Source organism: Rana temporaria, chromosome 4, assembly GCF_905171775.1.
Source record: "Rana temporaria chromosome 4, aRanTem1.1, whole genome shotgun sequence".
Taxonomy (NCBI): Eukaryota; Metazoa; Chordata; class Amphibia; order Anura; family Ranidae; genus Rana; species Rana temporaria.
In genome coordinates, this window is record NC_053492.1 from 202,094,758 (window position 1) to 202,122,353 (window position 27,596).

The 27,596-nt window shown below is 44.8% G+C and overlaps 1 protein-coding gene across 1 annotated transcript in view; it reads left to right on the forward strand.

Annotated features, from left to right (window-relative positions):
- PDE6D (phosphodiesterase 6D) overlaps nt 1-26,180 on the forward strand; it is an 88,926-nt gene extending 62,746 nt beyond the window's left edge. The window contains exon 5 of the mRNA XM_040349698.1: nt 24,756-26,180. Within this exon, the coding sequence (XP_040205632.1) occupies nt 24,756-24,837 (82 nt within the window). The 3' untranslated portion in view covers nt 24,838-26,180. The remainder of the gene's footprint in view (nt 1-24,755) is intronic.
- Nucleotides 26,181-27,596: the final 1,416 nt, after the last annotated feature.

Below are 27,596 nucleotides of genomic sequence, written 5' to 3' on the forward strand. Positions count from 1 at the left end.
TCACATTGTTACCCTGGCCGACAGTGACCCCCCCCCACTTTAGTGGAGAGGAGTAACTTGACTGGAAGCCTTACCCGCATGCTCCGCTGGACTGGTAAATAGAAATGATGAATGACTGCATTCTATAAATTATAGAACTGTTCTGCGGTGATGTCCAGCCGTTTATAATTTCTTCTTCCAGTGTGTACGGTGGCAAGCACCTGCATGGAAGGATTGTTGGAAGGTTATCAAAATGTGAATAATTGTCCAGTGCAATAAATCCCTATACCACTGGACTTTGACAATCCTAATTTGTCAAGGCCAGTGGTATAGGGATTTATTGCCCTAGACCAGGGGTCTCCATACTTTTCAAGCAAAGGGCCAGTTTACTGTCTTTGAGGCTTCAGGGGGGCCGGATTCTGACCAATGGGGGTAGAAAATGCTCCAGGGCCGAGCATCAGTGAGAATAAACATGGCCCCAGTGTTGGGCAGTAGGAGGAGGAATAGTGCTCCATCATTGCTATTAGTGGAAGAAATATAGCCCCATTGTTGGTGTCATTGGGAGGAATAGTGCCTCATATCATTGGGAGAAATACTAAGCCAAGGGCCGGATAAAGGCTAGCATAGGGCCACATGCGGCCCTCGGGCCGCAGTTTGGAGACCCCTGCCCTAGACCGTTATTCACATTTTGCAATCATATCAGTTTTGTCTCCACGGATATTCCTGCAGCAGGCCACACACCCTGTTTTTTTAGGTTGGGAGAGCTGAATATGTTGGTGCTGGTTTTCCTTTCGCTTTTTTTGTGGATTGTGTTTTTTTTTTGGTCTCGGAGGGTTATCGGGGATTACCTGGAGCAGTGCCTTTTTTTCTATTGGGATGGACTGGTAAGTAGATGCTGTGACTAACGTGGGTGTCAGATCCCTGCCCTCCTCTCACTCGAGACGAAGGACCGGCCAACCTCATACTTGCGTAACAATGTCGCTCTCTGCTGCGCTCGGCACAAAGATTTTTAGACGGAGCAGGGGGAGACTCATAATTTTAGCAATACCAATTATGATTTTAGAATAAGCGCCTGCAACACACACTGTCACCACAGACAGGTATGCTCAGAGTCCTTACTCTAAAACGGTAGCGCTCTTCAAGAGGCAGGTTCGTTAACCTTGTCTCTAAAGCTCTTAATGCAAGCTATTAACACTTTTCAACATAATGGTTTAATAATGAAAAGGTCAAAATTGGTGCAAATAAAATATTTGCAGAAAAGATATTCCAAAGAGATAGACAATGTACAGCCACAAAGAAATAAGGTAGAATTGGGGAGGAAGAATACTTGCAAATAATGTCCGGGGGTTGATCAGAGTTCGATCGATGAGCTGGGTAATCAGTTCTCAAACTTGGCAGATGTTCCTGTTTTGATGTTAAAAGGAGAACTCCACTATCTGGGCATCCCCTTTTTTCTGAGGGATCAAAGGGGTGTTGACCGCTACCAATGACCAATCGTCTGGTCATCTTGTTTAGGGGGTGGTTGCTGGGAGGTCTCTACATTCATGACCATGTTCCAGGTACACTTTGTGATACATATTCATATCTCTGCATCTCTACTTTTTACAGACTGCAAATATCCATATTATTTTCCAGCGTGACATTTGCTTCAAAACAAATGTAAACATGCGAGACAAAATTGGAGGGGCTAGAGGTAGATGTCATGTTTAGTTTACCTAGGAGAAATAAGGGGTACCAGTGGTTTCCCATATGATCTGACGTAGGTGTGTCTGGACTTGAAACCTTACAACTTATCTGGGGAAACTAAATATGTCTATTATGGCTGTGCTACTAATTTGGAAGTTATGAAATGTGCTGAAGTTTCAGAACTATACTAAACTGTCTACACTATGTGGTTTGAAGTATTTACAAGAGGTATCTGTTGGTCCTCTGGATTAAGGGGGTGACCGTTTTATTAGGGGTTCCAGCCTTAAATTGTGGATTGGGAAATGGAAAAGTCTGTGTATTCTGATCAGTGTATGGGGTCACCGTCCTGCTGTGGCCACTGTGTATGGGGTCACCGTCCTGCTGTGGGCATGGTGTATGGGGGTCAATGTCCTGCTGTGGGCATCTTGCTTCAACCAGAAGGTTCTGGAATGTGTGGCGAGAATGCAGGATCCTCTGGCGGATGCAATGGTGGCACTAGTATCTAATTTTGGCCTTTCCTTCACTAAAGCTGTTTCCCTGTTTGCTGCACAGGATGGAGGCTGAAGGTATTCTGGTCATTCTAGTTGCTCCAGACTAGCCTGGTAATGCGTGGTACGTCAATGTAGTACAGCAGGATGCAGACACTCCCCTGGCGATTACCTCATTGAGAGGACCTCCTGTCCCAGGGTTCAGTCTTCCACCCTGTTTTACTGTCTCTGGCTTTGATGACATCCCTATTGACAGCCAGGTTCTGAGGGACAGGTGATGTCCCATGGTGTTGAAGGTTTGTATGTCTACTTCCTGGAAGACATATACTGTACCTGAAAGGCCTATATTGTTTTTTGAGGCCTTAGGGGTCCATCCTGGTACCTTCTCGTGGCTCAGTTGTTTGACCTTTCGTCAACGCGTAATCGGCCAAAAGCTTGCCTTAAAGTGTTTGTTACTCCAGCATTTCATATTCCTGATATGTGCCTGTTGTACCATGTACTTGTATGAAAAGGTATCCTGTTCTCTTTGTATTGCTTTCTTTGTGTGAAATCCCAGGGGTTCCTGCCAGTCCCTCTGCTTTAAACCCTAGGCAATAGAGCACATCGTGGTCAGTTCTCTAGCTGTGCTGGGAACTCTGCTTGCTCTCCTCCAATGAGCAGACTTGTCCTGACAAATATTTGATCCCCTATCAATCGGCAAGATTTTTGGCTCCCAGGTGTCTTCTATACAGCTAATGAGCTGAGATTAGGAGCACTCTGTAAAGGGAGTGCTCCTAATCTCAGCTTGTTACCTGTATAAAAGACACCTGTCCACAGAAGCAATCAAAGAGTTGTCCAAGGATGTCGGGGGCAAGATTGTAGACCTACACAGGGCCGGAATGGACTACAAGACAATCGCCAAGCAGCTTGATGAGAGGGTGACAACAGTTGGTGCAATTATTTACAAATGAAAGAAACCCAAAATAACTGTCAGTTTCCCGCGGTCTGGGGCTCCATGCAAGATATCACCTTTTGTGGAGTTTCAAAGATCATGAGAAAGATGAGGAATCAGCCCAGAACTATATGGGAGAATCTTATCAAAAACAATTGGTAACACAGTACCCCGTGAAGGACTGAAATCCTGCAGCACAATCACAAGGTTCCCCTGCTCAAGAAAGCGAATGTACAGGCCTGTCTGAAGCTTGATAATAAACATCTGAATGATTTAGAGGAGAACCTGGTGAAGGTGTTGTGGTCAGATGAGACCAAAATCGAGCTCTTTGGCACCAACTCAACGTGTTTGGAGGACGAGGAGGAATGCTACCTACAACCCCCAAGAACACCATTCCACCGTCAAACGTGGAGGTGGAAACATTATGCTTTGGGGGGTGGTCTGCTAAGAGGACAGGAAAACTTCACCACATCAAAGGAACGATGGCTGGGCCATGTACCATCAAATCTTGGGTGAGAACCTCCTTCCCTCAGCCAGGGCATTGAAAATGGGTAATGGATGGATATTCCAGCATGGTAATGACCCAAAACGCACGGCCAAGGCAACAAGAGTGGAAGAAGCACATTAAGGCCCTGGAGTGGCCTAGGTAGTCTCCAGACCTTGATACCATAGAAAATATGTGGAGGGCTTTCTTTGACCACATGTTTCTTGATTTGCATCTTTATTCAAGGGGTTTGTCATGTGGCGCCCCCATGCACTCTCCATTGCCATCATGGGACTTGAATTTGGTTTTATTGGTTCTCTGGAAAACCCCCCCCCTTCGAGACCATTCAGGATTCTTTGCTTGGTTGCCTTCCTGGTTGCCATCACTTCTGCTTGGTGGGTGTTGGAATTGGCGGCTTTGTCCTGTAAGCCTCCCTATCTGGTTTCGCACAAGGATAAGATTTTTTTTTTTTTTTCGTCTCCTTCTTGACTTCTGAAGGTGGTGTCGGATCTCCACCTAAATGAGGACGTTGTCCTTCATTTCTTGTGTTCGGGAGGTTGCTTTGCACTCCTTGGACGTGGTCCGAGCCGATTGTGTGTGTACTTATCTGCAACGGCCGCTTCTGGAGGGCTAACTCTTTTTGCTCACGGATGCTCCGAGAAAAAGTATGGGATTCAGACTATTGTTCAGGCATATGCCATTAATTCTTTTTATTTTTCGCGTACAGTTTTCAGAGTTTGATAAATACCCCTCAAACCATTAACTTTCTGAAAGCACATGACCAGTAAGAATACAAATAAGGTGCTACAGGTTTTTGGGGCACAATGATATTTGCGCAAATGTTTTTCAAAACAATATTTCACTAAAATCATTATTGCCAGATAAAAACACAGTACATTTTACAAAATTCCTACTAAATATAAAACTTAACCTATATTGAGTTAATAAATAAATATTTAACTTTTAAATCACGCCTTTTTTGCAAAATGGTCAAAACTGAACGTACGCAAAGATGTAAATGACCATATTTCTCAAATCTGAAGGTTTTCATTGTTCACCTACATCTTTCAGAGTTTTCCTAACCACATGACCACTGTGCACTTAAACCCCCCTTCCTAACCAGACCATTTTTCAGCTTTCGGTGCTCTCACATTTTGACAATTTCTTTTGGTGTTTGTTTTTTATAATTCCTTTATTCAAATAGGAAGTGCGTTCAACATATAGCAGAGATACGTAATAAAAATCTGACAGAAAGATCAAACGTGGTCATGAGATGAGGTAAACATATCAGATACCCTGGCTTTACACAGTAAATAAGGTACATGAAGAAAATACGGTATAGAGATAGTCGGTGTGCAAAGCCGAGGAGGCATCCTAACAAGTACTGCGCGATCTAGAACCGAAAATAATGTATGAAAGGCTATATAATACAATAACGCTTTTTAAAGTTTTAACAGCTGTTTGGGATGCAAAGTAACCCAAAGGTCAGATGGGACACAAGAAATAGGTATTTATCAGGATATTCACAGTATCTGATCAAAACAGCCCAGGATTGGGTAAAAGTTAACCTCCTTAGCGGTATTCCCGAGTCTGGCTCGGGGTGAATTTTTCATATCAAAAGCGGTATCCCCGAGCCAGACTCGGGATCGCATTTCAGGATACAGGGAGAGTTACTTACGTTGTTCCTGGATCCTGCGATGTGTCCCCATTGTGTGTGCGGGCTCCTCTGCTGTGTCTCCTCGCTCGATTCAAAGTGCCGAGCTCCGTTCCTGGCGACGGACGGAGTTCGGCGCCAAATTCAAAAAAGAAAACGCACAATACACATATAGTAATCTTACAGGTTACAGTACTGTATCAAATAATTACACACCCCCTTTGTCCCTAGTGGTCTGTCCAGTGTCCTACATGCAGTTTTATATTATAAAAACTGTTCTTTCTGCCTGGAAACTGGAGATTGTCCATAGCAACCAAAAAGTGTCCCTTTACATCAAATGTGCTTTTAGACCAGCTAGAAAACAGCGATAATATATTAGAATCACTTGCAGAATTGAGCGATGGTGATTTGTGGGGAAATTCGGCATCGAACAATAAAAATGACAGCGACAATTCTGCAACTGAGCAAATTTCAGTGTTTTTGATTTGATTACATTATTGAATAATTTTTATTATAATTACATTAATATTATTTGTAATAATTATTTATAGTTATTTATTATATTATAATTTATGATTTTGTGTTTCAAACTTTATTATACCCGGGATGTCTACTAGACTCTTGTTTGGACAGATTTAAGTGATTTATTCCTACAATCTAAAACGCCAAATTTCCATGCAAAATAGGCGTACCGCTTTCAGCACCTAAAACATGAAGGAATCATACCGCCAGGGAGGTTAAAGGGAGGGGGTGTATACCAAGGGGGGAGAGGTAGACGGTCAGACAACCCTAAGAGTGGGAAGGGGACAAGGTCCAGCGGAAGAAGAGGGAGGGGAGGGGAGAGAGGAGAGGAGAGGTGGAGTGTGAAGGCAGATAGCAGAAAATAGAAGAGTAGAGTAAAGAAGGGTAGTGCCACCCGACTGGGGAGCGGGACAAGCCCAATGGGTCAGCCAGACTGCAACCTCACGGAGATAAGCGTCTGTGTATATAAAGTGTTGCCAAGGTCTCCTCCCTATTGTGCAAGGTGGCGGTAAGATCCTTCATGTCTTAGTTTGTTCACGTTAGAAAACCACAGGGACTTCGCCGGCGGGTTCTCTGATCTCCAACAGAGGTGGATGCATGCCTTGGCAGCATTCGGTAGCTGAATGGTGAGAGAGGCCCAAAAAAGTGCAGCATCGTTCCCTCTGCAGTGCCACAACGCCAACAAAGGCTAGAGACCTGCGGGAAGAAATGGTGCAGAGTGGTGGGTACCCTATACCATCGGGTCATAATTTTGTAGCAGGTCTCTTGGACTCTGATGGCTATTGAGGATTTCAGAATCTTCTCTCTGGGGGTCAGTGAATTGAATGCCGAGTTCCGCTTCCCACTTAGAGAGGAACGGGGGAATGAACCCTTCGGTTGGTGGAGTCAAGGAGGAGTAGATAAGCGATCAGACGAGAGCGCCATATTCCTGAAGGGGTTGAAGCCGGTTTGGGAGGGAAGCAAGCTGTTCCTTTAGGAAGAAAATTAGGTCATCCACGAATGCGGCCACCTTGTGGGATCCTGAGGATTTTTGGTAACCAATCATGCCCGAGTCCGCCCTTATTCTGCACAGAAGAGGCTCCAAGGAAAGTATGAAGATCAAAGGAGAGAGGGGGCAGCCCTGCTGTGTGCCATCGCTGATGTTGAAGTCCGACCTAGTCTCATTAACTTTGACCGCTGCAGTGGGGTGAGAGTAAAGAGACAAAATCCATCCCAGCATAGAATCCTGGAGGCCAATATGCTCTAAAGTGGCCCGTATAAAGGACCAATCCACGCTATCGAAGGCCTTCTCCGCGTCGGTAGACAGTAAGAGAAGGGCCGGTTTTGGATGTCCTGGCCACGTGGATCAAGTTCACCACTCGGATGGTGTTGTCCCGTTGCTCCCGCAGAGGTACAAAGCCTGCCTGATCTCTATGGATGAGACTTGGAATGTGAGAGCGCAGTCTCAGAATTTTGGCAAACAGTTTCAAGTCCGTGTTCAAAAGTGCTGTTGGGTGATAATTCCCGCACCGTAGCAGATCTTTCCCCTCTTTAGGGAAATATAGGCTGTCAGAGTGTCTACCGGGAAAGAATTGCCCTCTGTAATAGAAATGAGGGCAGAAACTAGGTTGAGATGGCGTGTCAAAAAAGGTCTTGTAGTACGTAGGAGTCAGGCCATCGGGGCCGGGAGCCTTCTTTTGCTTTGAATTGGCTAGAGCTACACCCAGCTCTGCTGCCATGATGGGCTCCTCCAGCTCTTCCTGTACAGCACTAAGAAGCAATGACATGCCAGATGCATTTACATACGACTGGGGGGTGGAGCTATCTGCAGCTGGGGGGGTCAGCAGTGGAGGGCTTGTCAAGGTTATAGAGACCTTCATAGAAGAAACAAAACTCTGTCACCATGTCTGACGATGTATTCAGCTTTTGTCCAGAGGAGACCAGGATATTAGCGATTGTATGTTTCGGTGCACGGGCCTCGCAGAGCCCTAGCCAGCAGCAAGGCCGTTTATTAGAGAATTCATACATGGTGCGATGCGCCCAAGTCAATTTTTGCTTTGTTTTGTGAAATAAAAGGCGAATGGAGTTCCTCAAGCTTTGAGGAGATCCTGCAAAGTTGCACGTGCAAGACTCGCCTTATGCGAACACTCAAGGCTACATATCAGGGCAAGGAGTTCTTCCGTGTGTCGGGTTCTCTCCTGTTTTTAAGACGGGCCCCTATTCTGATCAATGTGCCCCTGACAACTGCCTTGTGGGCCTCCCAGACCACCAGGGGGTTGGTAACGGACTCTCCATTAATGGAGAAGTACTCCTGCAGAGTGTTCAGTAACTCAGAACGTGTTTCCTCCGACTGAAGCAAGGCTTCATTTAGTTTCTAGGACGGGTGGGGGGGGGGGGACCGGGTCATGGGCCCCAGTTGGAGTGTCGGGTGGACTGGCGCATGGTCCGAGAAAGACATGACATCGCTGGAGGTGCACACTACACTGGTTAGGTCTTTATGCGACAACAGCAGATAATCCAGCCGTGAGTACGTGTGGTGCACATGGGGGGGAAAAGGTATAGTCCCGGTCCTGTGGATCGAGCAACTGCCAGGGGTCCACCAGTCGCAGAGTATGGAGATTCTCCTTCAGGCGCGAATAGGAGAGGTGGGAGGCACCACGCGAGACATCAAGATCCATTGCAAAGTTGATGTCCCCACCAAAAACGAGCATCCCCCTCCGAACTCCAGGAGTTCAGTAAGAAGTCTCCACAGGAATTGTGGATGATCCACGTTAGGGAAGTATACGTTGGCAAAAGTGACCCGCACATCAAACACCGTCCCTTTCAAAAGGAGATCACGGCCCTGCACATCCACCTGCTGCGCCTCGAACGTCCATGGCACCGATTTGGCCAGCAGGATGCTAACCCCCTTTGATTTAGAGATCGGGGAGACACTGTGGTAAACCGTCAGGAAGGTCCCATTAGTCGGTCTAGGAATACTATCACCACGAAAGTGTTTCCTGTAAAAAGGCTACTTGAGTTTTTCTTTCGCAAGTCAGCTAAAAGCTGCAAGCGCTTTTCCGGAGTGTTCAGGCCACATACATTAAGGGAGGTGATCTTGAGGAGACCCATGGTACCGCCTGGCGTGGAGAGGTAACAAACAAAGGGCCCCCCCCCCCCCCCCCGTCAGGGGCGGTTAGTGAGAAAAAGAAAAGGGGAAGAAAAAACGCAGTGGGGGGGCAGGGGAGAAAAAAAAGGGGGGTATAATTGGTTTCAAAACTTGAATATGTTGTGGTCCCCTGTTAGGCACTTAAGGTGTCCTACCAAGGGACCGCCCTAATGGTCGGGGTAGATGAAGCGTTAGGGCCTGCTCACAATCGAGCAGAAATGGGTCAATAGAGAAAATAGACAAAGCACGTGGGAGCATAGAGAACCATACATTAAGTAGCATACGGGCTAGCAAAGTGATTAAAAAAAGGACATAAATCAAAAACAAAGACCTGAGCTGAGTATTAATAGCTGGGATTGTACCGTGATGGTGCAGCAGGCCTTAAAGGGTGGGACATACACCAGGACCCAGCACCATGCCCCAGAGCACCAGGACCGAGGACCAATATGCATGCAAGTAAATAAACTGCATTGTTACGGATTAACAGTGTGCGAGACAATGGCACAGGCAGGGCCCATCTCTTTGATATCGCTATAACCTCTATAGAGAACCATTGCTGTCGGGCAGGCCCCAGTACCCCCATATTATTCATATAGCAGCAGCTAGGACATGCTGGGGGGCAGGGGGAAGGGTCCAGAGACCGCAAGGGCTGCACTGGGGCAGGAACCCCAAGGAGCAGTACCAGGAGGGCCTGACTGGTAACGGCCAATAGTGGCTGGGAGGGGCCTGGAGGAGTGGAGCCCGGTGCCTGCCCGCAGATCCATGAAATCACTCCAATCTCCTCTATCGCAAACCACTTGGCAGGGGAGAGTGGCACACAAAATGGCAGCATTAGTCCGAGCGTGATCCAGAACCATAAACCGTGAAGTAAAAAGTCCCCCCCGTGTAACCAAAAAAGCCCCCCCCCCCATGGGCAAAGTTCCGTATGAGATATTGGGTACTAGGGCCTTCAGGGGCAGATGGGAATACCAAGTGGGACGGCCCATGTAGTCAATGGAGATGAAACCCAGTTGTGACAGGAACTCAGGAAACAAAAAACAAACAGGCCAGCCCAGGTGAAGTTCACAGGAACATCTACTGTAACTGCTTACAGTCACTGGGATAGAGGAGTAAATCGGGCCTTGGAGGACATCGGATGAGATCTGGCAACCTCACGACTAGGGGCGCGGGAGCGGGGTCGCCTGACCCATTGTGGCCTAGGCAAAGGTGGGCCGAGCGCCTCCTGGGATAACAGGTAGTCATATCAGTTAGGAACACTCACAGCAGGCTTGTTGATGAAGCTGAAAAAGTCTGGGAGTTGATCTGGTGAGCGGAGATGGAACTCGGATCCCTGCTTTCTCACGATCGGGTAAAAAGGGTGGTCCCAGCGGTATGTAGCTTCGGCTTCATGGATTACCTCAAGGAGGGGACGCATGAGCCCTTGCATGGCCATGTTTGTCTTGAGATATCGGGGTAGACTCATATCTGGGCTCTGTTAAAGTCATGCGGGCCTTTCTCCCAAGCCATACGTAGGATCTCCTCCTTGATGGTGAAGAAGTGCACCGTACAGAATACATCCCGCAGCAGGTCTGTGGTGGCGGGGCCCTGCGATGACGGCAATGGGGCCCGGTACACGGGGAACCCTGTCCAGCTCTAGCTCCGAGGTCAGGGGCTTGTCTAGGATTTGATTCAGGATGGCTACCACAGTGGCTCGTAGATCTGGCCCCATGGTGGCCTCAGGGATGCCTCTGAGGCATAGATTGTTCCACCTACTCCTGTTCTCACCATCGTCCAGCCACAGTTGGACTTCAACAAGCTGGTGACGGAAGGCCCGCTGCTCTGTCTCCAGGCTAGTGATGCGTGCATCAGTGGTAGTGTTGGAGGACTCCAGGGCAGTGACTCCTCCACCGTATCTACCTGTTGGCGGAGATCATGCAGCTCCCGTGAGAGCTGCATGATCTCCGCCAAGCCTGCTACTATGTCCCGAAGGGAGCCCTCACCAAGGTCGCCTTTTCCTCCTGTGGGGTCTAAGCCCAGCTACGTGTCAAAGTGCGGGATTGCAGGGGACAATATAGTGGAGAGCGGTCTGTCCATCTGTCCATCTGAGAAGGCAAATCCCCAGGCATAGCAGCCCCCGTCAGTGTGCCTTTCTTACTTGTTGCAGCGGTGCTCACCTGGGTAGCTCATGGCGGCAGCATCTTGGCCTGCAGCAGGGGAAGAAGCGGCATGCTGCCATAGGAAGTAGTGGGTGATTTCGGGTCCTCTATGCTCCCCCGTAAACAGCGGGTGTTTGCGGTCCCTGGGCATGTAAAAGGGGCGCGCTCTCTCAATCCAGCAGGTAGTTCTCGGCTCTCTCCCGTGCAGAGCTCCAGATGGCACATCCTCACACTTCCATCTCTAAGCCACGCCCCCCTCTTTTGGTGGTATTTAATCACCGCTGGGTTTTTTATTTTTTTGCACTATGAATTTAAAAATACAGAAAATTCAGTAAAAAAAAGTCTGTTAGTAATTTTTCTTAAATGTATACTGCTACATATCTTTGGTAATCGAAATTGATGTGTATTATTTGGTTGGTGTGAAAGTTGGAAAGTACAATTTACGGTGCCAATCACTGAAAATTGATCACACCTGAAGTACTGACTGATCTCATTTCTTGAGACCCGAACATGCCAGGACAGTACAGATACCCCCCAAATGAGCCCTTTTTGGAAAGTAGACATTGCAAGGTATTTAGAAAGAGGCACGGTGAGTTTTTTTTTTTTTTTTTTTTTTAAGTTGTAATTTTTTTCCCCCCACAATTCCTTGCAAAATCAAGATATTTTTTTTTTACAAAATTGTCATATCGGGTATTTCTCACACACAGCATATGCATACCACAAATTACACCTCCAAAATACATTCTGCTACTCATGAGTATGGCAATACCACATGTGAGACTTTTACACAGCAAGGGAGCACCATCAGGCGTTCTAGGGGCATAAATTTCAAGTCCAATTTAACTATTTATTACACTTTGAGGCACTGTAGTGGCATGGATGCAAACTGATGTGGGATGGCTGAGTATGGCTGGGGATGGATGGATGAGTATTGATGTATGGATTAGTACTGCGGAGTATGGATGGAAGGATTAGTACTGCTGAATGGATGGATTGGTATGGATGAGTGCTGAAAATGGGCACAGAGCAGCGCTGTGGGCACTACAGATCCAGCCCACAGTGCTGCTGCAAACGCTCTCTCTCCTCACACTGTACAGATGGTTACAGAGAGGGGAGAGAGGAACCGGACATGAAGCCGGTTTGTTTACAAGTGATCGCTCCATCATTTGACGGAGCAATCACATGGTAAACGGCCGCTGTCAGCGGCCATTTACCGTGATCTGTGATGCACCTGGTCTTCTGGACCCCAGGGGGGCGCACGGGAGCAAGATTCTGAGAGGACGTCCATGGACTCCCTCCCAGAATAAGCCGACCACGCTGCAGTGGTTTTTCCGCTACCGCCTGGTCGGCAAGTGGTTAAGGACTTCCCAAACCATATATTTCGTGATAATGAAAAATGTGTATATACAGTTGCAAGAAAAAGTATGCGAACCCCTTTGGAATGATCTGGATTTCTGCACAAATTGGTCATAAAATGTGATTTGATCTTCATTTAAGTCACAGCAATAGACAATCACAGTCTGCTTAAACTAATAACACACAAAAAATGTAATGTTACTATGTTTTTTTTTTGTTTTTTTTTTAACACACCATGTAAACATTCACAGTGCAAGTGGAAAAAGTATGTGAACCCATAGACTAATGACATCTCCAAGAGCTAATTGGAGTGAGGTGTCAGCCAACTGGAGTCCAGTCAATGAGATGAGATTGGAGGTGTTGGTTACAGCTTCCCTGGCCTATAAAAAACACACAGGGTTCACATACTTTTTCTTGCAACTGTATACTGCGCTGTGGCTCAAAAATATATATAGCAGCCAGCATGGCCAAAGACAAACAGCAAATGGGTAAGTGAAAAAATGCAGCGCTCATATATATGCTCACATTTGGAATAAAATAAGGACCTATGTGGGTTTTAGCACAAAGTGAACAGTGTACCCAATGAATGAACAATAGTGAAACCGTTGTGAACATGCACAATAACAAAATAAGAACTTATAACATATGTGACTAATGCAGTCCTTTAAATTCAATTGAATGATTTCATTGGCGACCAATAACAAGTAGAAAAAAGTTGCTAGAAGAACCACCACCGACTGAAAAGAGGCTTACCAGAAATCACAGACTTAACGGTGCATATACCGCTTAAGTCATAAGGGCTTGTGGTAATCACCAAATGGAATAAAGCTGATGTCTGATTTAGATCGATGACCAAGTCTCCACAGGTCTGGTCATCAGCAGGGTCTCAATATGTGTGTGTGGTGGGGTTCACATAAAGGAGGGTCAACGAATATCCACGTGTTCATACGATATGACCTTAGATTGAAGAAAGATTCCCACATAGTGTGAGTAGTTTTAATATAAAAAGAATATACAGGAACACTCACATTTCGGTAGTATATAAAAAGTTCATATGGCGATTGAGAATGGTGCAATGTTGTTGGTATGATTTGCATACGTACCGGAAGTTGCCATCAAGCTGTTGCTTCACTTTCAATCTTCCGGTGTAATCTTTGGAAACTCGGGCCTAACCGCTGTGACTCGGGCCTAACCGATGTCACTTCCACCGCTAGAAACACCATGTCACAAGTGCGGGTCACACCTCCCTGTGAACCAACGTGGAGACCCGGAAGCGTCGCGATTGACAGTGTACTGATGGAACGCATTATCACTGACACTATTTGCGTTCCACGAGTCCGAGGCTTGACCTGCACTCGTGACATGGTGTTTCTAGCGGTGGAAGTGACGTTGGTTAGGCCCTGTGAAGGATGTCAGTGTAAATCTCCCTGCTTGGTTAAATTGTGGGTTAGATGGATTCATGTGTCACAAGCTATTGACATGTTAATGACCCTTCCTCAGCCAGCTCCCTAGTTCAAATGGTAATTGATTTATTGTGTGTGGGAAGGAGACTGGCCTTACTGTTTACAATGATTAGAAGTGGCTCATGTTAATTATTCTGGTTGCTTCATTGTGGTCAGGCTGTTACACCTAGTAATTAACTCCGCTGATGTCTTTATCTAAAGAAACGTGTCTGCATGGTCGGCTCCGACTTGTCTCCTATAATCTGTATGGGAAACCCCACTGTGTGAGGGGGGGCGTTCCTAACAGGCTGTAACCACATATAAGCTGAGTTTTTGTGTCAATAAAGTGTCTTGTTCCAGCAGTAAGCTTGTCTCATGTGTGGCTTTCTGGGCGATTCCAGGGATATCCCTCCTCGTGGAATATTGGGGTGATTGTCGTTATGGGAAGAAGGGAACGTTGACGGGGATATCATACCGATACCGTCACAATTGGTTGGTAGCAGCGGGATCTTCCCTTCTATTCCCCTTCACACCCGGATTCCAAGCAGACACTGGAAGAACTACTGGAAGTTCGTGGAAGGATCGCTAGCAACAAAACCAAGCGGGTCATCATAGCAGAATTAATGGAGCTAGACCAGGAGGACGGGATTGCAGCAACGCCAGCAGTACAAGAGATGGAGACACCAGTGATTCAGGAGGAGTCACCAACCAACAAGCTAATGAGAGAGAAGCTAGCGTGGTTCGGCCCGAACCCAACGCCGGATGTGGTTCTGAAAGTGATGGACCTGTTAGCGGAGGAGGCTAAACAAATAAGGGACGCAGAACTACAGAAGGATAAACAAATAAGGGACGCAGAACTACAGGAGGCTAAACAAATAAGGGACGCAGAGCTACAGAAGGCTAAAGAAATAAGGGACGCAGAACTCCAGAAGGCTAAAGAAATAAGGGACGCAGAGCTACAGGAGGCTAAACAAATAAGGGACGCAGAGCTACAGAAGGATAAACAAATAAGGGACGCAGAGCTACAGTTAAAACTGGCAGCAGTCCAACAAGCAGCCGCACCTTCTACGAACAGTGAGTACAGCACAGCAGACGCAAGGAAGATTCCGTTTAGCGCTTTTAAAGCTTTTGATGAAAAGGACTGTGAGATTGATAACTACCTGGCGGATTTTGAGCGACAATGTAACCTGCACCGAATTGCTAGAAGAGAGTGGGTTGCAATATTGTCAGGCAAACTGTCAGGCAAAGCTTCTGATGCTTTCCGGACCGTGCCAGATCAGGATATCCATAGCTACGCCCGGGTTAAAGAAGCGCTCCTGGCTCGTTATGCAGTAACCCCAGAGTCCCACCGACAGAAGTTCAGGGACTCACGCAAAACCACGAAAGACTCTTACGCAGAATGGGCATGCCAGCTGTCCCTGTCGGCCTCTAACTGGGTTAACAGCAGCCAGGCCACCACCGCAGAGGACATTTTGCAACTAATGCTCCTGGAGCAATTTTACAATCACATCCAGACGGATGTCAAAGATTGGGTGAGAGATCGCAGGCCCATGACTCTACCAGAGGCCGCGAAGTTGGCAGATGAATATGCGGATACTCGCAAGACAAACCAGGTCACACCACGGGTACAACCTCCACAACCAACGGCGCCCTCACACCCACCAGCCGCTAGATACCAACCGCCTAACAGACCGATGACATCTAGCCCTCGCTACCCACGCCAGGAGGACAACGAACAACGCTGCTTCCGGTGCAAACAGTTGGGTCACTTCAAGCAGAATTGCCCCATGAACGACAACACCAGGTCAAATTGGTCTCAACCGGGGTACCGCCCACCAGCAGCAGCCCATTGTGTAGACTCGGCTTGGGATCCCCAGGAGCTGGGTCAGGAAGAACCATTGGGCACCCCTTACGAAGCCCTCATGGTACAATCTGTTATTACGGACAACAGGGAACACCATTGTCAGCTGGTCATGGGCGACCGCCATGAGCCGGAGGGGCCTTGGAGGGAGCTGGGCAGAAAGAGGCACCGCCAGCTACCCTCCAAGAAGAAGAGGTCCTGGAAGTCATATAACCAGCGGACCTGGGAGGAGAAGAAGCGACTGGAGGAGATGGAATCACAGCGGGCGCCCCAGATGCGGGCCGAGATGTTCGCCAAGGGCCCACCGGTGGCCCCTTACACCACCACCCAGTTCCTGATGATGAAGGACCACATGGAGAGCCTGCAGGACATGAGCAAGCAGGATCTGATCCGTGAGTACATAGAGCTGGAGGAGTGCATAAGCCGCATGGAGGAGGAGAACAACCACCTGAGGTCACAGCGGGCTGACCCCCCCAGGCTCCATGAACTGGAGATGGAGCTGGAGAAGCTCAAAGAGGAGAACCGGCGGCTGCGGAGGGAGCAGGGGGTGGCTGACCTTATGGGGCTCTGAGTCCCCTCTCCCCCCCCCCCCCCCGGACTCTGAGCACCAGTGCTACAGCATTTCAACAAATATAACTTTTTCTTTTTATGAATCTCCTGTGATTGTCACTTCAGAGCCATAACCTGCCCCCTCCCATAGCGGGACACCTAGACGGCGGCGCACAGACCCATTCGCTGTCTTCACACTGACTTCTGGTGACTTTGCAGATCGCACAAAGACTTGGGGACTGACCGGCGTGTGATCTGACGACCCGGTGGCATACCTGAGTCGGAAGCAGTTACCAATGGAGGTCAGTCACGCCAAACGGAGTTAACCTCGGACTAAAAGCTCTGAACCCGTCAACCCTACTGGAACAGGGAAGGTCCAACCGGGTTTGCCGGAGCAGGGAGAAAAAGGGGGGCCATTGTGAAGGATGTCAGTGTAAATCTCCCTGCTTGGTTAAATTGTGGGTTAGATGGATTCATGTGTCACAAGCTATTGACATGTTAATGACCCTTCCTCAGCCAGCTCCCTAGTTCAAATGGTAATTGATTTATTGTGTGTGGGAAGGAGACCGGCCTTACTGTTTACAATGATTAGAAGTGGCTCATGTTAATTATTCTGATTGCTTCATTGTGGTCAGGCTGTTACACCTAGTAATTAACTCCGCTGATGTCTTTATCTAAAGAAACGTGTCTGCATGGTCGGCTCCGACTTGTCTCCTATAATCTGTATGGGAAACCCCACTGTGTGAGGGGGGGCGTTCCTAACAGGCTGTAACCACATATAAGCTGAGTTTTTGTGTCAATAAAGTGTCTTGTTCCAGCAGTAAGCTTGTCTCATGTGTGGCTTTCTGGGCGATTCCAGGGATATCCCTCCTCGTGGAATATTGGGGTGATTGTCGTTATGGGAAGAAGGGAACGTTGACGGGGATATCATACCGATACCGTCACAGGCCCGAGTCACAACGAGGCTTGGTCTGCTGCGTCCCACTCAGCACTAACCACTGGTTATCGAGCAGACTGATTTGACGGCTTACATTTTGATAGATGTGATTCCATGTTTACAACGTTCCTTCACATATGCTTTCAATACAACAAATTTTGGATGGTTAATCACGCACTATTGCCTATCATTTGGGTTTACAAACATTACATCGGAAGCTAATATCCATTCGGACACCAGAAGTGACACACCACTTGATGCCACCTTCCAGTAAGTATGCGATTACATTTGGGGTCACATTGTCTTTTTAAAGCGGAGTTCCGGCCACAATTTCACTTTTTAAATATAAATACCCCTGTAATACACAAGCTTAATGTATTCTAGTAAAGTTAGTCTGTAAACTAAGGTCCGTTTTGTTAGGTTGTTACAGCATTTAGACACTTTATAAAATAGAAATTGACTGGGGCCATCTTAAGTGTGGGTATCATGAAGCCAGACTGTATGACTTCCTGGATTTCAGCCTTGCAGATCTCGCACATGCTCAGTGCTGCACAAGCAGTGTAATAGGTTTCAGATCAGGTTTCAGCACCTGTACTGTCCAAGTCACATGATTCTTCGAGACTGGGGAGTGCACAGACTCCTGGAAAGTTACACCCACTACATTCCCAGGAGTCTGTGCGGTGTAGGTTAGGAAGCTTAAGCACCTAGGTGCAGGAAGTGGGAAGATTAACTATTCTGCCTAGTAACAACACTTTGAAGGCATCTAAAAAAAAAAAAAAATTTCTTAAAGGACTAATGACATTTTTTTAAAACTACTGATGTAATGTTATATTTATGGGTGGAACTCCACTTTAAGCGCAGTGTTTGTGGTAATGATTCATACCCCAGATGACGTCTAAGGAGACGAAACACATCGGGTGCATCATACCAACAACATTGCGCCATTCTTAATCTCTAGATTAACTTTTTATATACTACCGACATGTGAGTGTTCCTGTATATTCTTTTTATATTAAAACTTCTCAAACGTTCTCACACTATGCAGGAATCCTTTTTTTTAAATCTATGGTCATATCGTATGACAGGGTTTGACAAATTTGCTTGGAATCTAGGAGCCAACTAAAAAAGTTAGGAGCCAGAAAACGCGCCCCGTCGAGCTCGCGCGCAGAAGCGAACACATACGTGAGTAGCACCCGCATATGTAAACGGTATTCAAACCACACGTGACACATGTGAGGAATCTCCGCGATCGTTGGAGCAAGAGCAATAATTCTAGCACTAGACCTCCTCTGTAACTCAAAACATACAACCTGTAGAATTGTTTTAACCTATGGAGATTTTAAAGGGTAAAAGTTTGTCGGCATTCCACGAGCGGACGCAATTTTGAAGCGTGACATGTTGGGCATCAATTTACTCGGCGTAACATTATCTTTCACAATATTAAAAAAAATTGGGATAACTTTACCGCTTACTGTCCTATTTTTTTCCCAAAAAAAAGTGCGCTTGTAGGACCGCTGCGCAAATACGGCGTGACAGAAAGTATTGCAATGATCGCCATTTTATTCTCTAGGGTGTTAGAATAAATAATATTTATAATGTTTGGGGGTTCTAATTAGGAGGAAGGAGATGCCAGTGAAAACAGTGAAAAATTACACATTAGAAATGCTGTTTTACTTGTAATGTCAACGGCCACCACCAGATGGCGCCAGGTCACAGAAGGAAGCTTGGGACTTCACAAGGCCGCAAAGTCACGGCCTCAATTACCGGCCGTCGCGGGCCCGCGGCGATCGCGTGGTGGGGCGCACGAAGACACAGGATCGCGCAACGGCCGGTAATTGAGGCCAGGGCTTTGCGGCGCTGTAGGCCGCAAAGCTGCGGGCTAAATTACCGGCGGGTGCGGGCGCCAGGTCGCAATTGCGACCTGGCGCCCGGATTTTGTCAATTCCGGTCGTATGAACATGTGGATATTCGTCAACCCTCCTCTATGTGAACCCCACCACAAACTTATTGAGACCCTGCTGATGACCAGACCCGTGGAGAACTCGGTTATTGATATGGATCAGAGATCAGCTTTATTCCATTTGGTGATTATTACCACAAGCCCTTATGACTTAAGAGGTATATGCACCATTAAGTCTGTAATTTCTAGTAAGCCTCCTTTCAGTCGGTGGTGGTTCTAGCAACTTTTTTCTACTTCTCATTGGTGCACCAATGAAATCATTCATTTGATTTTAGGACTGCATTAGTCACATATATTATAAGTTCTTATTTTGTTATTGTGCATGTTTACAACTGTTTTACAATTGTTCATTCATTGTCATATGCCAAATCTGAGCATATATATGAGCGCTGCATTTTTTCACTTTCATATATTTTCTGAAAGCAAAAGGACCAGTAGCATAAAAAAAAGGTGCTACTGATTTTTTAAGGCCCTGCGATGTTTGCGCAAATGTTTACCAAAGCAATATTTTTGCAAAAAATACACTAGCAGATACAAACACAGCAAATTTTACAAAATTCCTGCTAAAATTCTACTAAATCTAAAAGCTTAACCTGTATTGATTTAATAACAAATATTTGTAAATTTTTAAATTTGTGCCCAATTTGAGAAATAGCCAAAATCTGACTACGCAATAATTTCTTAAAAAAAACTGGAGGATTTCCTTTTTTCATTTACAGCTTTCAGAATTTGTAAAAGAATAAAAAGAAGGTGCTGCCGATTTTTAAGACACCACAATATTTGTGCAAATGTTTATCAAAACAATATTTTCACTAAAAATACACATACATATAAAATCATTTTATAGTGGATTCATACATGGAAAAATGTACAAAGTTCCTGCTGAATTCCTACTAAATACAAAAGTTTAAACTGTATTGAGTTATTAAATAACAAATATTTGTAAAAAGAAAATTTATTTTGCGGGTTTTTTTTCTTTTACTTTTATGTGAGATATCGGAGGTCTAATCGGACCTACATATCTCTTTTTGAGACCGAGAAATGGACTGAAGCGAGTCCCTTTCTCTGTAGCACTTTACTTGAATGAATAAGGAATCGGTATAGAGATTCCAAATTTCATTCATAAAATTACAGTCTGATACGTAATAACACTCGCGGTTTACTAAGATCAGCTGTCAGTGGGACATATAGGAGCGATCTGTAGTGATCACTGCCTGCACCCACTCAACTCTAAAAACATGTTTACCAAGTCCCAACTTCACCCCTCCCCCCGCTCCGCAGCATGACAACTCACCAGAGCTCAGCGCAGGAGGGATGCCTCTGAGCGGTGATGGTTTGGGAGTGCGAGAGCAGTACGGGGAGCGATCTGACTGGCAGGAGGGACACATCTGGACCCCCAGCCTCAAGCGGCAGAGGAGGGATGCCGGCAAATGATGGTGGCTGAGGGGATCCGGTTTGGGGGGGGGGGGGGAATCAGTGCTGGGGGGGAGATTGTTCAGAAAAATCTGCTGAACAATTCTGACATAAGTTTATGGTCATTGAAGTGACCATGAGCTTATAGCAGAGGGAGAAATGTGCTCTGTACGTACTTGGCCACCTGCGGGCACTTCTGTAGGTCTGTACGGACCTGGCAGTGAAAGGGTTAAGGGCAGGAGCCTCTTTTTGAGGTGCAAGAGAGGCCGAGCTCTCTGCTACAAGCTAAGTTTTACATTATCCAGCGCTTTTTTATTTTCATATAATGTGTCTGAGAGCTCTGGATGTCCATCTAAAGTACACCATAAGGTGGTATCTTCACTTGCTTTAAGGCTCCTACCATAATGTTGGTCAACCTTTGTGGTAAAGGGAGTGTGATGTGACTCACCTTTTGATTTGTGGCTGCTAGGTTTTAGCACCATCTCTTTTGAGGTTTCATTATTACCTATTTTTTTTTTTTTTTTTTTTATAAAAAATTTCACTTGGGACTATTAACTTAATTTATGGTTTATTATAGCGCAACACATTGCTTACCAATTCTTTCTTGTGATAAATCTCTTGCGGATGTGTTTTTGGAGCTTATACACTGCACTAGTAGTTTACACTTGCACAGTATCTTTTATTTTTTATTTACTTGTCATGTTTTCCTGATTTTGTTCCTTTTGGTTTGTTTGCCCACCCCTCATTGTGGCAATGCTTTGGGGGCATCCCTGTTGGTCAAGATTAGCAAGAGAGGCAGTGTCTGTCAATGAAGGTAAGAGAACTGGATTTTTTTGTTACTGTAAAATCCCTTTCTCTGACTTCATTGAAGGACACAGCACCCGCCTCTCTATTGACTTTTTACTTTTCACACTGCTTTGTGACTTACTGGATTGCCTATAGCAGAGAGCAAACTTAATACAAGTAAGGACTGCCCGTGGGCAGTGGCAAGTGTTTTTTTTTTTTTCAGCCTAGTGTAGGTGGCGCTATAAAATCCTGTTGGTCAAGGTTAGGAATAGAGGCTGTTTCTGTCAATGAACTCTGAAAATGGGATTTTAAGGCGAGTAACAAAAAATATATATATTTTTTTTTTAATTTGTTCAGATAGCAGTGACTGCAGAGAGAACAGTAGAAGCCAGCTTGAGACTTTGCAGACTTGAATTTACACTTTAGAATGCATTAGACTGCATTCACACTGTTTTGCACACATTATCATGTGTGTTAGCATGTCGTAAAAAAAATGCATTGTATATGTGCATTGCTATTTATTTTCAGTTATATGTCAATTATGCACATGAGTATAAATTTATTGTGTATGTTTATTGTGCATAATACAGGGCATTTTAAAGAATAACTCCACTTTTGTGAAAAATATACCCCCCTAAAAAAATATAGCATATAAAAAAGCTACACAAACCGTATTGTGATTTTTAAACTTTAGATGTTGTGTATTTTTTTTTATTTTTTTTATATAAATAACAAAACAGTTATACTTGCTTGCTCTGTACACATATCAGCCCTGACCTTCCTTCCTCTTCTAGAGTCCCCCCACTGGCACTCCTGCCTTTCAAGTACCCCCCTAGTGCCGCTGCCTGCATCTATACACACAGCGGGGCTTTTCCTCAACTCCCCCCCCCCCCCCCAACAATCAAAGGCTCCTGCAGCTGTCAATCTGTCCTGTGAGGGGGAGAGAGATAAGGGCCACTGTTCTTGTGCACAGGATCGAGGGAATGCATTAAGGTTAATAATACATTTTATTTGTAGGTGCCTTTCAAGACACACCCAAGGTCACCTTAGGCTAGCAACAGAGTAAGAAAAAATAAATATACATTACATAAAAATGGAGTACAAAACCTTAAGGCTTTAGAGCAACTTTAAGATTTGCATTCCCTTTTCAATCTTCACCTGCTGTAAGTTTTCTCTAAAATTCAATGCAATATGGCAACCTGAAGCTCTTCTGTACAGAGTAGTTATACAGAACTTCCCCAGAAAAGCCATTCCCTGCTTGTGTGATTGGCTCACCAATTTTCCCAGAAGTCTTGCATTAAGATGCAAGTAAAAATTTAGGCACCCTTTTGCAATAGGATTTCAATTTTTGGTGAGTTGCTCCCTAGGGGTTATTTACTTCTAAAGGGATGCAGAAAAATGTGTATGTCCAGGGCGCTCCAAGCATTTGAATCCTGACAGATGAAGTCTGTGTTGGAGAGGGTAGCAAATCTTCACACACTTTAGGCAGCACTCGGGGAGACAAGAAATCTCTCTAATGGAAACCAAAAAACAAACAAGGCACTTTAAGTGCAGAAGTATAAAACTTTTAATATCCCCTAAAGGGGTTAACCACTTGCCCACCAGGTAAATTCTGGCACTTCTCTCCTTCATGTGAAAATCACAATTTTTTTGCTAGAAAATTTATCAGAACCCCCAAACATTATATATTTTTTTTTAGCAGACATCCTAGGGAATAAAATGGCAGTCATTGCAATACTTTTTGTCACACCATATTTGCGCAGCGGTCTTACAAGCGCACTTTTTTTGGATAAAAATCACTTTTTTGAATTAAAAAATAAGACAACAATACATTTTGCCCAATTTTTTTATATATTGTGAAAGATAATGTTACGCCGAGTAAAATGATACCCAACATGTCACGCTTAAAAATTGCGCCCGCTCGTGGCATGGCGTCAAACTTTTACCCTTAAAAATCTCGATAGGCGACGTTTAAAAAATTCTACAGGTTGCATTTTTTGAGTTGCAGAGTAGGTCTAGGGCTAGAATTATTGCTCTCGCTCTAACGATCGCGGCGATACCTCACTTGTGTGGTTTGAATACCGTTTTCATATGCGGGCGCTACTCGCGTATGCGTTTACTTCTGCGCGCGAGCTCGTCGGGACGGGGCGCTTTAAAAAATTTTTTTTTGGTTTTCTTATTTATTTTTATTTAGTTTTATAATTTTTTACACTGAAAAAAATAAAATAAAAAAAATTGATCACTTTTATTCCTATTACAAGGAATGTAAACATCCCTTGTAATAGAAAAAAGCATGACAGGTCCTCTTAAATATGAGATCTGGGGTCAAAAAGACCTCAGATCTCATAATTAGACTTAAATGCAAAAAAAAAAATAAAAAAAAAAAAGTCATTTTTTCAAATGACAAAAAAAAAAATGTTTCTTTAAGAGGCTGGGCGGGACTGACGTTTTGACGTCACTTCCGCCCAGCAGAGCTATGAGGACGGGTGAAGGAGATTTCTCCTTCAGTCCCGTCCCCGCTCAGCTGCCGGACACATCGGATCCCCTCCGCCGCTACCGACGGCTCCGGTAAGCGGCGGAGAGCGCGGGAGAGCGGCGGGAGGGGGGGGGCCCCTCTCCCGCCACCGATAACGGCGATCTCGCGGCGAATCCGCCGCGGAGACCGCCGTTATCGTGTACACCACCGCCCCCTGCAAAGATGAATATCTCGGTTGTGGCAGCAGCTGCTGCCGTTATCGAGATATTCAACTTTAAAAAGGAGGACGTCTTTTTGACATGGGGCGGTGGTCAAGAGGTTAAAAACACTTACAAGATAGTGGATGAAGCAGGCATGTAGCAGGTAAGTGCGTCCAGAAGATGTTCCAGTGGCAGGGCAGTCCCAGTCTGTGATGGTAAAGCTTCCAGGGAAGTCCTATGAGATAACAGCCGACTTGTGCTGTGAATGTTCAGAGGACGCAATAACGCTGGAGCCTGGGGATGACGTCAGGAAGCGAGACAGAAACCAGCATGGAACACAAACCGGAAGTGTGTCATGGAGGCGGGACGTGTTTCGGAACATCTCATTGGTTCCTTCTTCAGCCAGTGAAGAAAAAGTGTTTTTAACCCCTTTAGGGGATATTACGTTTTATACCTCTGCACTTAGAGGCGCCTTGTTTGTTTTTTAAAGGGATACAGACACTGCAACTTTCCTCATTAAAATGCATGTGCTTCAGCACTCCTATTCAGATATTGTTATACCAAGGACAGAATGGAGCATACAGCTTTTTCTTAAGAACATACAACAGGTAGGACTCCGCTACAAGGTTTGTCACAAACCACATCACCCAGAGGGGATTTTTTTTCAACAAAAGTGGAGTTACTTTAAGTTGTGTGTTTGTTTTTTTTTTTGTTTGTTTTTTTTCTCTTTAATCTAACAGTGTTTTTTGCTTTATTGCTTGATTTGCAGTGGTAACGTCATCATAGAAACAAAGTTCTACGATGCTGATCTTCTTGTCAGTACATCGAGGGTCAGGCTGTTTTATGTTTGAATCTTCTACATTTTTTTTTTTTTTTTTTTTATCCCACCTTCCTTTTCCACGTATATTCTTTTTTTGGAAAACAAACAGCTTGTTGGGTGCTATGGACTTAATTGCATTCTGGGTCTACATCAATTCCAAATATACTTTAAGGAGACCGCCACTGCAATACGCTGTTATCGTATGGAGCATTAGGCAATCGACTTTCAAAGTTAATCATTTTCCACCGTACTTCTACTTCCAGAAGCTTTTCAATGCTGATTATTGAAACTTGTTTAAGTTATTTCAAAAACGTCTCCTTGACAAGTGAAAGATAAATCCATTTCCATGGAAATACTGTTTCAGTTGTACATCTGAGAAGATTTTTTTATTTTGTTCAGCCATGATCTGATTAATATAGATGTTTTAACTCCTATAGATGTGTGCAATTGGAGAAACATATTGCAGTCATTGTTTGACACATACATGATTTTTTTCCAAATATATTTATACTTTTTAATGTAGGTTTTCAAGTATTTAACAATGACCAAATACAAGCTTTATAGGCACATTGTTCCTCGGTAAGCCTAGTTCACATATGGTACAGCTTTAAAGGACTGTTAGCAGGCTGCAGCACTCATTTTGGTGAACGTTCAACGCTTCCAGACTAGTGATGAAAAGTTCACACAACTTCTGCCTCCTCTCTCAATGCTCAGAGGTGTTCTGTCCAAGCCACTATACAAGGATCCCAATAGCTGAAAGATGGGAGGAAAGCAAAGAGTATGTGGTGCTGGAATGGTAGGTTAAGTTAATGTTTTTCTTTTCTCTGCACTGAACACTTCACGGTTCACTTTAAGGGCTTCTTGAAAGCTTATTGTAACTTGTTGTACACAGTTCTCCTAAAATGAGCATTTGCAGGCTCAATGCTACGTTAACGAGGTCTTACAGGAGCTTGTACTAATTCTAACACCACTCATACTCCTTACAAGTGGTAACGCTGATATTTCCAGATAACTGTGAGCAAAAGCAACCTCTTACAAGACCTTCATCTTATTTTTCAGATAGCAAAAGGGATATATATTACAGTCCTATAAAAAATGGAAATAACCATGCTAATTATTTCACTTGTGCTTTTGCCGAGAACTGGACACCATGCATTGAAGACTGGCCATGAAAACAAACCGTTCATTCTGTTTTTATAGTTGCTTTTGGTACTATAGGTTAAAAACACAGTTTCATTATTAGGTTAAAAACACAGTTTCATTATTTGGTCCTGTACTACTTCTCATGGGTTCAGTACTTATAACAGGAAAAAAAATATATATTTAAAGTAAATCTGAGATAGCAAATAAATATAATGGTGAAACTTAAAAACAGACCATCCCATTGTCTTTTTTAAATAGAGGCATAAAGATGTGTTATGAAAGCATTATACGGTTAACAGTTACAACACCAAAGCGCTTTTTCACCAAGTTCTTGTACATTAGAGCTAAAATGGGCAGCTGCTGCCCACCCAGGCATGGAAAAGACGTTTTTGATGTAGAACTATTTTCCATTTTCTGGAGGCGTCCTAGCCTGTGCTTGCTGGAGCATATTAGTCAGTTACAATACCTTAGAGCACTAATTTATGGTTTCTGGAAACACAACACCCAGTCTATCTAGAGGTGTTTCTTTTAAGTGTTGTGAATCTATATATTCATAAAGCATTTTTGTAGCTGTAAAATGTTTAAAATGCAAAAACTGTATTCACAGAAAACTGCCATCATAGTAGATTACCATGGATAGAGGTTGTATGAATGTGGTGACATCTACATTTAATATATATAAATGTGTGTGCAGTACAATATTTTATCCTTATAATACTGCTAGTGAGTGTTATAATGTATTTAAAATCAAACTTTGTTCAAATTAATTATCAATACTCTTAAGGAACAACACACAATTGTTTGACTTATTACTTTGTGCTTGGTAATCCTATAATGGCAAAGCTAGTGGCATATAAACCTCAATATCCTGCATGGAAATCATTACTTCCATCTATCCATCCATCCTTTTCTGTTTGGACTTAAAGGGTTTGATATAATTGTGTGACTCCCTCCTAAGGACAGCCCCATGACTGAAACAAGTACTGTGTTAAAATTTGGTAGCATACAAATCGACTATCTTATTGGTCTGACTTAAAAGTGGAACTACAATATCTTGAAATTGCAAGTAAAGAAATTGTAGATAAGAAGGGGGAAAAAAAACAAGGGAAGCGCTCCCCTAGTGTAAAACCTCCTTTTTTATTTTGACATAATAAAAAAAAAGATTGTTTAAAATGCATTCACATGATTACAGTAAAAACAAGACTGTCGCAGTGTAAAAGAACTGGAAACATGTGAGTGCATCTTAACTACTTCAGACCCGGGCGTATGTAAAAAGACGGCCTCAAGGTGGCTCTATAAATCTGGGAGGTCGTCTTTTTACGGCCTCGGGTCCTCCGGCCCTGGAGGGTGTGCGCGCCACCGCGATGCCGATGCGTGTGCCTGGCGGCCGCGATGTCCACCAGGTACCCGCGATCGGCAGTTTTATAGCAGAGCCCCACGTCCTGTCAGGGAGAGGAGACCGATGCTGTGTCCTTTGTACATAGGGACACAGCATTGGTCACCTCCCCCAGTCAGTCCCCTCCCCCCACAGTAAGAATCACTCCCAGGATCCACATTTAACCCCTTCCCGCCCCCTAGTTTTAACCCTTTCCCTGCCAGTCAAATTTATACAGTAATCAGTGTGTTTTTATAGCGCTGTTCGCTGTA